Genomic DNA, 14,776 nt, shown 5'->3' on the forward strand with positions numbered 1-14,776 from the left:
TAATTTGTTGTGCCGCAACAGAAACGAATGCACTGGCTTAACTATGTAATTATGCTACGTAGTAACCATGCTACATCAAACCAATAATAAGGCTACCTCTGTGGAAGGGTTTGAGGCTCTAGGTGACAATCAAGGCTTTCATTTTATCTGCAGTGTTTGAATTTTTTTTTTTTTTTGATAGGGTCTTATTCTGTTATCCAGGCTGGAGTGCAGTGGCGCAATCTCAGTTCACTGCAACCTCCACCTTCCCAGCTCAAGCAATCTGCCTACCACAGCCTCCCAAGTAGCTGGGACTACAGGCACATGCCACCTGGCTAATTTTTTTTTTTTCTGTAGAGACAGGGTTTTGCCGTGTTGCCCAGGCTGAATGTTTGAATTTTTACACGAATGTATTGATTCATAACCTTGGGAATTAAAAATAAATTAGGCCAGGCATTGTGGCTCATGCCTGTAATCCCAGGACTTTTCAAAGCTGAGGCAGGAGGATCACTTGAGCCTGGGTGTTCCAGACCAGCCTGGGCAACGTAGCAAGACCTCGTCTCTACAAAAATTTTTAAAAATTAGCCTGGTGTGGTGGTGCATGCCTGTAGTCCCAGCTACTTGGGAGGCTGAGGTGGGAGAGGTGGGAGGATTGTTTGAGCCTGGGAGGTGAAGGCTGCAGTGAGCCATGATCATGCCACTGCACTCCAGCCTGGATGACAGAGCAAGACCCTGTCTTACTAAAAATAAAAAAAAAAAAATTAAGATCAAGAAGATTAAAGAACTAAAATCAAGAATGAAACAGGGATATTACCCCAAACAAAAGGCATATAAGGACATATTATGAACAATTGCATGTCAAAAAATTAGAGAACCTAGATGAAATGGCCAAATTCCTAGAAAGGCACGAGTTATAATATCTGATTCAAGAAGAAATAGAAAATCTGAATAGACCTGTAACAAGAGATTGAATTAGGAATCAAAAACATCCCATAAAGAAAAGCCCAGAAATTGGGCGCAGTGGCTTACACCTGTAATCCCAACACTTTGGGAGGCAGAGGCGAGCAAATCACTTGAGCCCAGAAGGTTGTGACCACACTGGACGATATGGCGAAACTCAGTCTCTATCAAATCCCACCGGCCAAAAAAAACAAAAACAAAAACTAGCAGATATGGTGGCATGCCTGTAGTCCCAGCTATTTGGGAAGCTGAAGTGGGAGGGTCACTTGAGCCCAGGAGGTAGAGGTTGCAGTCCACCGAGATCATACCACTGCACTCTAGCCATTTGAGACAGAGTCAGGCCTTGTCTCAAAAGAAAAGAAAAGGCCGGCACAGTGGCTTATACCTGTAATCCCAGCACTTTGGGAGGCCGATGTGGGCAAATCACTTGAGGTCAGAAGTTCGAGACCAGCCTGGCCAACATGGTAAAACCCCCATCACTACCAAAAATATAAAAATTAGCCAGGCATGCTGGTGCACGTCTGTAGTCCGAGCTACTCTGGAGGCTGAGGCAGGAGACTTGCTTGAACCCAGGAGGTGGAAGCCACAATGAGCTGAGATCATGCCACTGCACAGCAGCCTGGGCAACAGAGCAAGACTTCTTCTCAAAAGAAAAAGAAAAAGAAAAGCTCAAGACCAGATGGATTCACTGATGTTCACCAAACATTTTTAAAAAATTAACACTGGGCCGGGCATGCTGCTCACACTGTAATCCCAGCACTTTGGCAGGCTGAGGTGGGTGGATTGCTTGAGGTCAGGAGTTCGACCAATATGGTGAAACCCCATCTCTACTAAAAATACAAAATTAGCTGGGCGTGATGGCGCATGCCTGTAGTCCCAGCTACTTGGGAGGCTGGGGCAGGAGAATCACTTGAACCTGGGAGGCGGAGGTTGCAGTGATGTGAGATTGCGCCATTGCACTCTAGCCTGGGCAACAAGAGCAAAACACCATCTCAAAAAAAAAAAAAATTAACACCAATCCTTCATAAACTCTTCCAAAAAACAGAACACGTCTGAATTCATTCTATGAGGCCAGCATTACTGTGATATCAAAACAAGACAAAGACATCACAAGAAAACTATAAACCAGTATTTCTTATGAATATAGACACAAAAATCCTAGCAGAACAGTAGCAAAATGAGTCTAACGTCATATACAAATAATTAAATACCATGACCAAGTGGGATTTAGTCCAGGAATGCAAGGTCAGCTCAACATCTGAAAATGATCAATATAACACACCATGTAATGATCAATACTTTATTAATCATTTATAATCAACATAATACAATATATTAGTAAAAGAAAAAAAGCCCCTACATGATCATCGCAACAGACACAGAAAAAGCTTTTGACAAACTCCAACACCCTTTCATGATAAACACAGGGTTCCAAATGACACTGTAAGAAAGTAAGAAAAACCTACAGAGTCAGAGAAAATATTTACAAATTGTGTATCTGATCAGGAAATTGTATCTAGAATACATAAAGAACTCTTACAACTCAACAATAAAAAGACAAATCAATTTAAAAATGAACAAATGATTTGAACAGACATTCCTCCAAAGAAGATATACCATGGCCAATAAGCACATGGAAAGATGCTCAACATTATTAGTCATCAGGGTACTGCAAATGAAAACTGCAATGAAATACTATTCACTGGCACACACATGGCAATAATAAAAAAAGACAATAACAGGTATTGATAAGGATGTGGAGAAACTGGAACCCTCACACACTGCTAGTGGGGATGGAACATGTCACAGCTGCTTTGAAAAACAATTTGGCAGTTCTTCAGAATGTTAAACCATAGAGTTACCTTATGACCCAGCAATTCTACTCCTAGGCATATAACCAAAAGGATAGAAAACGTATATCCAGACAAAAACGTATACAAAAATGTTCATAGCAGCATTATTCGCAATATCCAAAAAAGCAAAACCAACTCAAATGTCCATTAACTGATAAGTGTATAAATAAAATGCTGTACTGTACATTCATATAATGAAATATTATACAACCAAAAAAGGAATGATGTACTGATATGTGCTACAACACAGACAAACTTTGAAAACATTATCCTAAGTGAAAGAAAATGGACACAAAAGGCCACATATTACATGATCCATTTATATAAACTACCCTGAACAGGCAAATCCATTGAAACAAAGTAAATTAGTGGTAGAAGTAGGGGTAATGTGCTAATGCGTGTGGGGTTTTTTGGAAGCAATAAAAATGTTTTAGAATTAGATCGTGATGATGATCGCACAACTTTGTAAATGTACTAAAAATTACTTTATTGTACACTTTAAAAGGGTGAATTTTTTTTTTTTTTTTTTGAGACAGACTCTTGCTCTGTTGCCCGGGCTGGAGTACAGTGGTGTGATCTCAGCTCATTGCAACCTCTGTCTCCTGTGTTCAAGTGATTCTCCTGCCTCAGCCTCCCGAGTAGCTGGGATTACAAGCATGCATCACCATGCCCAGCTAATTTTTGAATTTTTTAGTAGAGATGGTGTTTGGCTGTGTTGGCCAGGCTGGTCTTGAGCTTCTTAACTGCAAGTGATCTTCCCACCTCAGCCTCCCAAAGTGGTGGGATTACAGGCATGAGCCACCACGCCCGGCCTAAAAGGGTGAATTTATGGCATGTGAATAAGATCTCAGTAAAAATAAATTAGATCAATTCTGTTTCTTGACCTTAATTAGATCAGGGTTTGCTATTGGTTGAATGCAGATGTTGTCCAATTAATCTGAACATCAACTAGTGATGCCCATTCACAAGACAGCAAGTTGTTGTATAGTCCTCCCCAAACTTTACATATTAAGTAGTATATATCCGTATTTATTTACTTTTAATTTTTATAACTTAAAAAAGAGAGATGAAGTCTCACTATATCTCCCAGGCTGGTCTCAACCTCCTGGTCTCAAGTCATTCTCCAACCTAGGTCTCCCAAAGCGTTAGGATTATAGGGGTGAGCCACAGCTCCCAGCTTATATCCATCTTTATTGCTCTGATATATACTTGAGAAATGTTTATAATAATAGGTTCCACTCCCAAACCTGAAAAGTCACTGGAAATACATGCATATTTATAATGTGTAAGTTATTCAAATCCCAAGTGAAAACATTCATAGGCAAACATAATAATGTCTCCAGTTCTTCTGGTGAGTTAGAGTTTGTTCATTATGGGCCGGTTTGAAATTTGTTTTATTCAAGTCCTACCAACTCTGAGACTTTAAGCTGTCTCTGGGGAGCTGCCTCTTGTGATAGGTTTAATTTTACATTTGTTGGGTTGAGGTGACTGAGATATGCAGATGGAAACACGGATTGAAACTAAGGAGCCGCCAATTCAGGGCCGATTTGTGAGTTGCACTAGCGTCTAAGTGAAGATCAACCGATTTGGAGAACAGAACAAGCAAGACCAACGGAATCTGAGGAATGATCACGTTTGGGGATGGAAGGAAGTGCCCGTGAAGGAGAGGAAAGCAAGCAGCCAGAGAAGAGAGTAAGACAGGCTCATTTCACTAGTGCAGCTCCTGGGGAGGTGGTTGAGCTGTCAACCTGAGTTGCTGAGGTTCTGAGTTCCCATCAGCCCTGGGATTTCAGCTCGGGGAGAAAAATGACACAACATTCTGAAATGTAAACGAGACCTGCCAGCCTCTTCCCGCTTATCCCTGCCAGCCTCTATCCAACCCCTGGCTTCCCAACTCCGTATTTAGGCCCCGCCCCTGTTGAACCCTTCGACATTTCTTCACTCCCGGCTTCCTCCGTCCGGTTTGGCCCGGCTCAGCCGCCGTGACGGGCCTTTGCGCATGTGCAGAAGGAAACCGTGAAGAAGGTGAAGATGGCGGTGGCCAGGGCCGGGGTCCCGGGAATCCGGTGGCTCCAAAGGGCATCCCGGAACGTGGTGCCGCTGGGCGCACGGACAGGTCCGCGAGAACGGGCGAGGCCTCAGTGTGGGAAGTGCATGCCTGAGGTTTGGTGTATCGGGAGGGGGGATTGTGCATGCCGCGTCGGCAGCGTCCGGGTAGGGAGCGGAGGTGGCGTTGATATATCCGGAAAATGGGTGGAGGGTCGCGCTGATCCTGCGAAATCCCGGGCTCGGATCTCTGCAGCCCCTGCGACTTGAAGCCTTCGGAGCGGCTGGAGAGAAGGGTCACTTCTGACTTGTTCTCTTCTGCGCTTTAGCCTTCCACCTTAACAAGGACATGCTCCCGGGGCCCTATCCTAGGACCCCAGAAGAACGGGCTGCCGCCGCCAAGAAGTATAATATGCGTGTGGAAGACTACGAACCTTACCCAGATGAAGGCATGGGGTGAGAGAGAGAGGGTCTGCTCGCACCCAAGTAGTGATGGCTGGGTTGGGTGGCTTGACTGTGAGTCTTTCACCCGAACCTTCTCATGACTCCTCGAGAGTCAATGGAGTGGGTGCTTTTCTCTGTGGAGGGAGGTGGGAGGGGGTGGGTGAGCAGCTGCAGCAGAGAGGACTTCAATTTTCTCCTTGGCTCAGGCTGTTTTCTCAAATGAAGAAGCCGAGGTTTTAATGGCTCCCTCGAGGACCCCCGAATAGCAGGAACCTTCCTTGGCTCTATCCAGAGCGTCGAGTTTCATTTAGATTGAGCATCTGCTGGGCTCAGGTGCTGTCATCCAGGCATTTGACCAGGTTGAAGCTGGACTCCTATCATGACAACCTTATTTGTAAACGGAGTACTCTGTATTTGCGTGTCCCCCCACAATTTTTTTTTTTTTTTAGACGCAATGTCGCTCTGTTGCCTAGGCTGGAGTGCAGTGGTGTGATCTCAGCTCACCGCAACCTCCGTCTCGCGGGTTCAAGCGATTCTCCTAAGTAGCTGGGATTCCTGGCGTGCGCCACCACGCCTGGCTAATTTTTGTGTTTTTAGTAGAGACGGGGTTTCACCATGTTGGGCAGGCTGATCTCGAACGCCTGAGCTTGTGATCTGCCCGCCTCAGCCTTGGGATTACAGGCGTGAGCCACCGCGACCAGCCGTGTGTCTCTTTAAAAAAAAAAAAAAAATTCTCTTAGGGCTGTGGATATCATAGCAACTATTAAGCAGATTAAACAGCCAGCCCCCTTATTCCAGTTGATATTATCCTATCCCTTCCACCCTCTTCCGTATCCGTACCCACATAACATCCCAATGGTTAATTATCTGAAGTGATTATCATCACCTTTATTTCCTGTCCTAACATCACTCTTTCAATTTTGGTTTCAGCAGTTTCTATGCGTCTTGTTATACAATCATTTTGTAACACATGTCTAGTTGTCATCATTTCCTGTTTTTTATTATGTTGTGGATAAGAACAACCTTGTTCAAAGTCAGTGTCAGACGAACCTGGATTTGTTGGGGAAAACCCAGCTTAGCAAGGGTCCCATGAGGTGTTTGAGACATGGAGATGAATGCCAACTGGGTGGTCAACGAACACAGTTACTATGAGAAGAATGCTTTTCCAATCTTTTCCCTTTTTGTTTTTGATTCCAATTAGCTGGATGACTTTGGATTCAGACCCTAAACTTTTAATTTTTCGTTTTCTATCTAATGAGGGAATCAGAGTACAGTCATGTGTCATTTAACAACAGGGATACATTCTGAGAAATGTGTTGTTAGGCGATTTCCTCATTGTATGAACATCAGAGAGTGTGCTTATCTAAACCGAGATTGTATAGCCTGCTACAAACCTTGGCTTTATGGTATGGCCTATTGCTCTTAGGCTATAAACATCTACAGCATGTTGCTGTACTAAATACTGTGGGCAATTGTTACCCAATGGTATTTGTGTATCTAAACATATCTAAACATAGAAAAGGTATAGTAAAAAAATGCTATAAAAGATAAAAAATGGCACACCTGTGTAGGTCAGCTTTATTATAAACTTATGGGACCCTCCTTGTATATGTGGTCTGTCCTTGACCGAAATGTTATGTGGCACATGACTGTTACTGATTGTTAAATTCCCTTTCAGTTCTAATATCACATGATTGTGTGACTTTTTTTCTTTTTATTGAAAGAAGGTTAGGGAAAGCCGGTTTTTTTGTTTGTTTGTTTTTTGTTTTTGAGACAGAGTTTCACTCTTGTTGCCCAGGCTGGAGTGCAATGGCATGATCTTGGCTCACTGCAACCTCCACCTCCAGGGTTCAAGGAATTCTTCTGCCTCAGCCTCCTGAGTAGCTGAGATTATAGGTACCCACCACCATGCCCAGCTAATTTTTGTATTTTTAGTACAGACAGGGTTTCGCCATGTTGACCAGTCTGGTCTTGAACTTCTAACCTTGGGTGATCCACCCACCTTGGCCTCCCAAAGTGCTGGGATAACAGATGTGAGCTGCCGTGCCTGGCCCAGGGAAAGTTTATATATGTTGAACTATTTTAGAGTTTGCCATGAACTTTTAAATATAATTTGGACTTCTATGGTTAGTTCAGTGCTAAGTGACTAGAACTTGAGCTCTTGCCTTGAAATTTAGGTCCTTTGTCCTTAGGTGAGGCAGTTATCTCTACCACTTGGTTTCTCATCCCTAAGATGAGGAGACTGAATTCAGTCTGAAGGCTGCTCACAGCCCCTTCCAGAAGTTCTTGCTGTCTTTCAGGTATGGCGACTACCCGAAGCTCCCTGACCGCTCACAGCATGAGAGGGATCCATGGTATGACTGGGACCAACCAGACCTGAGGTTGAACTGGGGTGAAACGGTAAGAAAGACCGTATCTCATTTGACCTTTCTTCTCCCTTTGTCTTCTTGGAGATTCTTTAGCTCAGATGGCACTTCTTCAACTAAATAATACTAAGCTTTTCTGCTCAAGGAGGCAAGGTCCAGTGATGTGAGATCTGAGGTTGCATGTGGCACACTGAATGGGATGTCTGGGAATAATGAAAGCTTTGTATTGTGAAAGTTGTGCACTTCCATGATTGAGCTGACCCTATTCAGCAGAACCTAGGGAGAGGCCAGCATCCAATCCTGTGGGGCAGTGTGCCTCAGAACATTGCGCTAGGGCAGTAGAATGCTTCTATCTAGCCTTGTATTGGGCTCTGATCACTCTGGACTTGCCTGCATTTTGCAGGAAGAGTAGTATGTGACAATTATTTGTCTTTCTGCCTCAGATGCACTGGGATATAGACATGTATACCAGGAACCGTGTGGATACATCCCCCACACCTATTTCTTGGAATGACATGTGTAAGCAGCTCTTCGGCTTCGTGGCTTTCATGACGTTCATGTTCTGGGTAGGGCATAAGTACCCTGTCTACCAGCCTGTGGTGAGTATCTGAGAAGTGCTCCCTTAGGCACATTTGCTTAGCCCCATTTCCTGAGGGAGTGAAGTCTCTGGGGTAGGAATCCAATCAATACCAAGCTTGGCTTCCCGGAGTCCTAGGAGATAGGAAGATAGGAGGGCCTTACCCAGTGGAGCACTCCTCCATCTCTACTTCTTGGACCAGTGTGAGTGAGTAGATACTTTAAGACTAGATGAGCAACTAGTGTGTGGAAACCAGCTGGTCTCCAGAGTTGCCATTTGGGGATTATATTTACTAACAATATTTCATTAAGTGATCTTTCGCAATAGAGTTAAGGAATCTTGAGCTAAAATCTTATCCTTTGTTAGACAATGTGAAGGGCACTTCCTATAATATACTGGAAGCAATTAAGTGTCTATTAGAGGCATAGACTTACATTTTGGAGAATGTAAAGGACATAGTGATTTCTCTAGCTTTCAGGAAGTTTAGTTAAGAAAATTTAGATAAGTGACATGAGCAACATTTGAACAGATATATGGGAATTCTGCACAATTTATGTGTATATATGTTTATAGTGAATGTATATGCTTAGCGGTATGAGTTACTGTCAAGGAGAAGGGTTAGCTAGAGCTAATACACACACCAAAAAGGCGTTGGGTGGTGAGAAGTTGGAGAAAACATTTGGGGCAAGAGAAAACAATGAAGGAGGCCAGGCATGGTGGCTCGTGCCTGTAATCCCAGCACTTTGGGAGGCTGAGGCGGGCAGATTGCTTGAGCTCAGGAGTTCAAGACCAGACTGGGCAGCATGATGAAACCCCGTGTCTACAAAATATACAAAAATATTAGCTGGGCATGATGGTACGCACCTGTAATCTCAGCTACTTGGGAGGCTGAGGCACAGGAATCCTTTGAACTCACTCGGTAGGCAGAGGTTGCAGTTAGCTGAAATCATACTACTGCCCTCAAGCCTGGGGGAGAGAGCAAGACTGTCTGGAAAAAAGAAAGAAAGAAAACAAGGAAAAGGAGAGTGAGTTAGCTAGAGTAAAATAGATGTGTAAGATAGTTCCTAGATAACCAGCTGCATTGGTTTACTGGAGACCTAAAAATTCAGATTCCCAGGCCCCACTTCTCCGTGTTCCTAATTCAGAAACATCACAGTAGGGCTCTAGAAACAATATTTTTAACAAGCTCCCAGGTAATTCTGATGTGCATCTAGATTTGGAAATCACTGTGTTAAAAAATATTGTGAGGTGAGTTGATCAGTTAGGTTGGACAGCTTTTATTTCATTGCTAAGGGATTTGGACTTGGTGGCGTAATAAAGCATTAATTCAACAAATATTTATGGAGCCTCTACTATGTACCAGGTGCAGACCCTGCTAGCGGTTGGGGATACAGTGATGACTTGGTCTGTCACTAGGTGGCAGGGAGCCATTTTGGGTTTTCAAACAGAAGAGTGACATAATGAATGCTGAGTTCTTAGGAAGATTAATCTGGGAGTAGTCTCCAGGATGTATTGGAAGGAGAGTGGCTGAAAGCAGGGAGGCTGCTGTGTTTGCAGTTGGCTGCCCAGTGCTACCTCTGCAGAGACAATCAATGTCCTGGAGGTAGCTGGGATGTCTGTGTGCACTGACACGAGCCTTCCCACCAAGCCCCAGGGGCTCCATGCTGGAGAATGCACGTAGGGCTGGGGTGAGCACTAACTTCACTTCAGAAGAGCAAGAAACAGTGTGGCTCTTCCATTTTTCAGTTCTGTAAGCATATCACCCTTTTCTCCTCCCCTTGAGCTGTGTTCTCTGACAGCTGTTTGTTGGTAAAGCCAGCAGCCCCTAAAGCACGTCCCAGCCTTGTCTCCTCTGTGCTTTCCCCCACCACTGCTCCTGCACGCCTCATTTGCTGGGCCACTTTAGTGGTGGAGCCATTAGAGGCTGAGTGACTTAAAGGAGATTGAGTCTGTCTCGACCCCGAGAGAGAGTGGGATGGATGGATGCATCGTCTCATTTAGAAAGCGTTGCCTCTGACTCTAACACTCTCTCTTTCTTTACCTCCCTCCCTCTCTTCCCCCCTTCCCCCCCTTCCCTCTCCCCCTTCTCCCCCTTCCCTCTCCCCCTTCCCTCCCCGTTTCTCCTTCTCCCTCATAGTGCAGGCACCACTTCTCTTACAGTTTAGGCTTTCTCTCTGCCTTGGGCTGAGTGGGGAAGAGGAGTGCTGTTCCTGCCATCCTAGCCCAGCAGGGTCTGACCAGAGGCTACTGCGTACCTATTTACCATGCATGACTGTTAACTCAGAGTGGGGTGTAGCCAGGTATTGACTGGAGAATGTATGTTCTTGCTGACCTGTGTTTTTTCCTTAGGCACCAAAGCAGTATCCTTACAATGATCTGTACCTGGAACGAGGTGGCGATCCCTCCAAAGAACCCAAGCCGGTGGTTCACTATGAGATCTGAGGAGGCTTCATGGGCTTTTGTGCCCTCTAACTAGGACTCCCTCATTCCTAGAAATTTAACCTTAATTAAATCCCTAATAAAACTCAGTGCTGTGGTATTTGTGCCTCATTCCCCAGGAATAGTCACTGCCCTGAGGAACCTCATCCTTTTCCCTTTTTTTCTGCTTGATGTCTGCCCTCTTCCCTTTTTTCTTATTATGAAATTTAAAGGATAGGAGGGTGGGGTGGATGGGTGCTTAAGCACAAGATGTGAATTTGTTAATTTCACTTGGGCTTTGAAGGTACTTAAGGGTTTTAGCTGTGTGGCAGGTGTTAAGGGTCGCTCCTTTTCCCATTTACAGGGTCAAGGAAGAAATGTTCCTGACTTCCCAAGTTGGAACAACATTTATTTCCCATAAAAAACCTTTCTAGGCTGGGTGCAGTAGCTCATGCATATAATCATCCCAACATTTTGGGAGGCTGAGGCAGAAGGACTGCTTGAAGCTCAGGACTTGGAGAGCAGCCTGGGCAACATGATGAGACCTCACCTCTGCAAAAAAAAAATGTTTTAAAAAAAAATTAGCTGGGCACAGCAGTATGCACATGTGGTCCCAGTTATGCAGAAGGCTGAGGTGGGAGGATCACTTGAGCCCAGGAGGGTGCAGTGAGCCGTGTTTGCAACACTGTTCCAATGTGGACAAGACAGCAAGACCCTGTCTTGAAAAAAACCGTGGCACGGCGTGGTGTCTCATGCCTATAATCCCAGCACTTTGGGAGGCCGAGGCAGGTGAATCACTTGAGGCCAGGAGTTCAAGACCAGCCTGACCAACATAGCAAAACCCCATCTCTACTAAAAATACAAAACATTAGCCGAGCTTGGTGGTAAATGCTCACAATCTCAGCTACTCTGAAGGCTGAGGCAGGAGAATCGCTTAAACCCAGGAGGTAGAGGCTGCAGTGAGATGGTTGCCACTGTACTTCAGCCTGGGCGACAGAGCAAGACTGCCTAAAAAACAAAAACCTCCTTAATAATAGTGGTTAGTTGAAAAAAATTGTGCTCTAAGGTGTTTCAAATATATTACAGGATTAATAGGGTTTTTTTTGTTCTGTCTGCCTAAGGCTGGGACTGCCTCTGATCTTATTTCTGTTATACGAATATTTCTTATTCCAGAGTAGCTTCTGAATCATAGTATCTTAATAAATTGACATTACCTGTATTTATGAATTAGAGGACAGTTCAGTGAGTTACTATTGAACATGTTCATAGCTTTCATTACTTTTAATGACTCATCCACACTCCTGTAACAGCCTTAGAGGAAAGCTCTGTTTTTGAGTCTAACTCATGCATCTGTTTTTTTGTTTTGTTTAGAGATAGGGTCTTCCTCTGTTCCCCAGGCTGAAGTGTAGTAGCACAATCAGCTCCCTGTAACCTCAAACTCCTGGGCTCAAGGGATCTTCCTTGCTCAGCCTTCCTAGTAGCTAGGACTACTGGTACAAGACCTGATACAAAACCTATGTTATTTTTTGTTGAAATGGGATCTTGCTGTGTTGCCCAGGCTGGCTCAAACTCCTGACCTCAAGCAGTCCTGCCTCAGCCTCCTAAAGCACTGGGAATACAGGCAGGAGCCACTGTACCTGGCCCTCATGCATCTATTTTCCTTTTCTTTTGAGACAGAGTTTCACTCTTGTCGCCCAGGGTGGAGTGCAGTGGTGCAATCTCGGCTCACTGCAACCTCCACCTTCCAAGTTCAAGCGATTCTGCCTCAGCCTTCCAAGTAGTTGGGATCGCAGGTGTGTGCCACCACACCTGGCTAATTTTTGTATATATTTAGTAGAGACGGGGTTTCACCATGTTGGCCAGGCTGGTCTCAAACTCCTGACCTCAGGTAATCCACCCACCTCAGCCTTCCAAAATGCTGGGATTACAAGTGTGAGCCACTGCACCTGGCCCCCACTGGCTTTTTAGCTGTTTTCATTCTCTATAGCATTAATAATTTCCTTAACAAACTTCTGTGTGTCTAATATGTATCAAACACAGGCCCTGGAGATATAAAACTGAGCAAGACAAAGTAATCACCTTCAAATAGTTACATAGCAGACCAGCAGTTACAATACAAGGTGAAAATAATTATCATTAATATTGAGACATGGTCTCACTCTGTTGCCCAGGCTGCAGTGTAGTGGTGTGATCATGGCTTACTGCAGCATCTACCTCCCAGACCCAAGCAGTCCTCTCACCATAGCCTCCCAAGCAGCTGGGACCACAGGTGTGCACCACCTGGCTAATTTTTATATTTTTTGTAGGCACAGTTTCACCATGTTGCTTAGGCTGGTTTTGAACTTCTGGGCTCAAGCAATCCACCTCCTGCCTTGGCCTCCCAAAGTGTTGGGATTATGGGTGTGAGCCACTATGCCAGGCCAAAAAGAATTATTATTATTATTTTTTGAGACAAAGTCTCACTCTGTCGCCCAGGCTGGAGTGCAGTGGCGTGATCTCAGCTCACTGCAACCTCCGCCTCCCAGGTTCAAGCGATTCTTATGCCTCAGCCTCCCAAGTAGCTGGGACTACAGACATGCACCACTATGCCTGGCTAATTTTTGTATTTTTGGTAGTGATGGGGTTTCAGCATGTTGGCCAGGCTGGTCTCAAACTCCTGACCTTAGATGATACACCCACCAAGGTCTCCTAAAGTGCTGGGATTACAGGTGTAAGCCACCGTCCCCAGCCTGTCTACAGGACATTTTTATCTGGAAGTGGCACAATTTCTTCAACATAAAAAATAAGTGATCTTTTCACAGCCCCCTCCTCACCTGAAGTTCTCTAGCTCTATTTTTTTTTTTTTTTTTGAAATGGAATCTCGCTCTGTAGCCCAAGCTGGAGTGCAGTTGCTCAATCTCGGCTCGCTGCAACCTCCGCCTCCCGGGTCCTGGTTCAAGCAATTCTCCTACCTCAGCCTCCCAAGTAGCTGGGATTACAGGCATGAGCCACCATGCCCAGTTAATTTTTGTATTATTTAGTAGAAACGGGGTTTCACCATGTTGGCTAGTCTGGTCTTGAACTCCCGACCTGGTGACTGCCCGCCTTGGCCTCCCAGAGTGCTGGGATTACAGGCGTGAGCCACTGCGCCTGGCTGTTCTCTGGCTCTACTAAGAGAGTACCACAGTTTTTCTAGTCTACCAGGCTCTGAAGCCTTTAGCAGCCAGGCGAGCCTGTCCAGCTCTCCTTTACAATAATCATCACCACTATGTTAATCCAGGCTTTCATCACCTGGTACATAGATTGTCCTAATTTGAGTCCCTGCCTTCAGCTCTGCAGGGGTTCCATATTGCTAGACCCAAAATACAATATATAGATATAGATTGATTGATTGAGACGGAGTTTCGCTCTTGTTGCCCAGACTGGAGTGCAATGGCGCGATCTCGGCACACCACAACCTCCGCCTCCCAGGTTCAAGCGATTCTCCTGCTTCAGCCTCCCAAGTACCTGGGATTACAGGCCTGCACCACCACGCCTGGCTAATTTTGTATTTTTAGTGGAGACCAGGTTTCTCCATGTTTGTCAGGCTGGTCTTCAACTCCCGACCTCAGGTGATCTACCTGCCTCCGCCTTCCAAAGTGCTGGGATTACAGGCGTGAGCCACCGCGCCCGGCCAATATTCTTTATCTTATTGAATCCTATCCCGTAATTTTCAGTAACTCTCACTTATCTGCAGAATTGAATTGGAACTCCACAACCCGCATCCAATACCCTCCTGCTTTCATTCATGGTATAGGAAATTCCAGGGTGCCTATTGACCGGTTTGGCTTCTTCCTCCTTGCTGGAATATCACCTGTGTTCTTGCAGCTCCAAAGGATAACAACCCTCCTATGATCCTGAAATATTTCAGAAAGCCCCTGGCCCTGTAGTCTTACCCCACACACACTTAGAGCCCTTAATTCAACCAAGTGTTTGGGCACCAGTTTCTGCTGGGCTGCAGGGCATCACTGACTGCCATTTACAGCCTCGATTGCTTTTACTTTTTCAACTAAATGGATTCCACTCCTGGGGCTAGGGCCGGGTCTTCTCCCTGGCTGAAACTCAAATAGACCGGAACTTACTGGTCCAGGTCTGACCCACTGCGCAAATCACAG

At 45.1% G+C, this 14,776-nt stretch overlaps 1 protein-coding gene across 1 annotated transcript; it reads left to right on the forward strand.

The window, feature by feature from the left end:
* Window positions 1-4,771: 4,771 nt before the first annotated feature.
* On the forward strand, window positions 4,772-10,753 carry NDUFB8 (NADH:ubiquinone oxidoreductase subunit B8). The gene is made up of 5 exons (XM_021672950.2): window positions 4,772-4,908; window positions 5,168-5,294; window positions 7,583-7,682; window positions 8,092-8,247; window positions 10,575-10,753. The coding sequence occupies exons 1-5, from the start codon at window positions 4,824-4,826 to the stop codon at window positions 10,665-10,667; spliced, it is 561 nt and encodes a 186-aa protein (XP_021528625.1). The 5' UTR covers window positions 4,772-4,823; the 3' UTR covers window positions 10,668-10,753.
* Window positions 10,754-14,776: the final 4,023 nt, after the last annotated feature.

Source organism: Aotus nancymaae, unplaced genomic scaffold (genome assembly GCF_030222135.1).
Source record: "Aotus nancymaae isolate 86718 unplaced genomic scaffold, 86718_ANA_hifiasm-v0.15.2.pri h1tg000010l, whole genome shotgun sequence".
NCBI lineage: Eukaryota > Metazoa > Chordata > Mammalia > Primates > Aotidae > Aotus > Aotus nancymaae.

Coding starts and splice junctions, on each gene's coding strand:
- NDUFB8 (XM_021672950.2), top strand. CDS start 4,824: ATGGCGGTGGCCAGGGCCGGGGTCCCGGGAATCCGGTGGCTCCAAAGG. Junction 5,295..7,582: donor TACCCAGATGAAGGCATGGG/GTGAGAGAGAGA, acceptor GCTGTCTTTCAG/GTATGGCGACTACCCGAAGC. Junction 7,683..8,091: donor GGTTGAACTGGGGTGAAACG/GTAAGAAAGACC, acceptor TTTCTGCCTCAG/ATGCACTGGGATATAGACAT.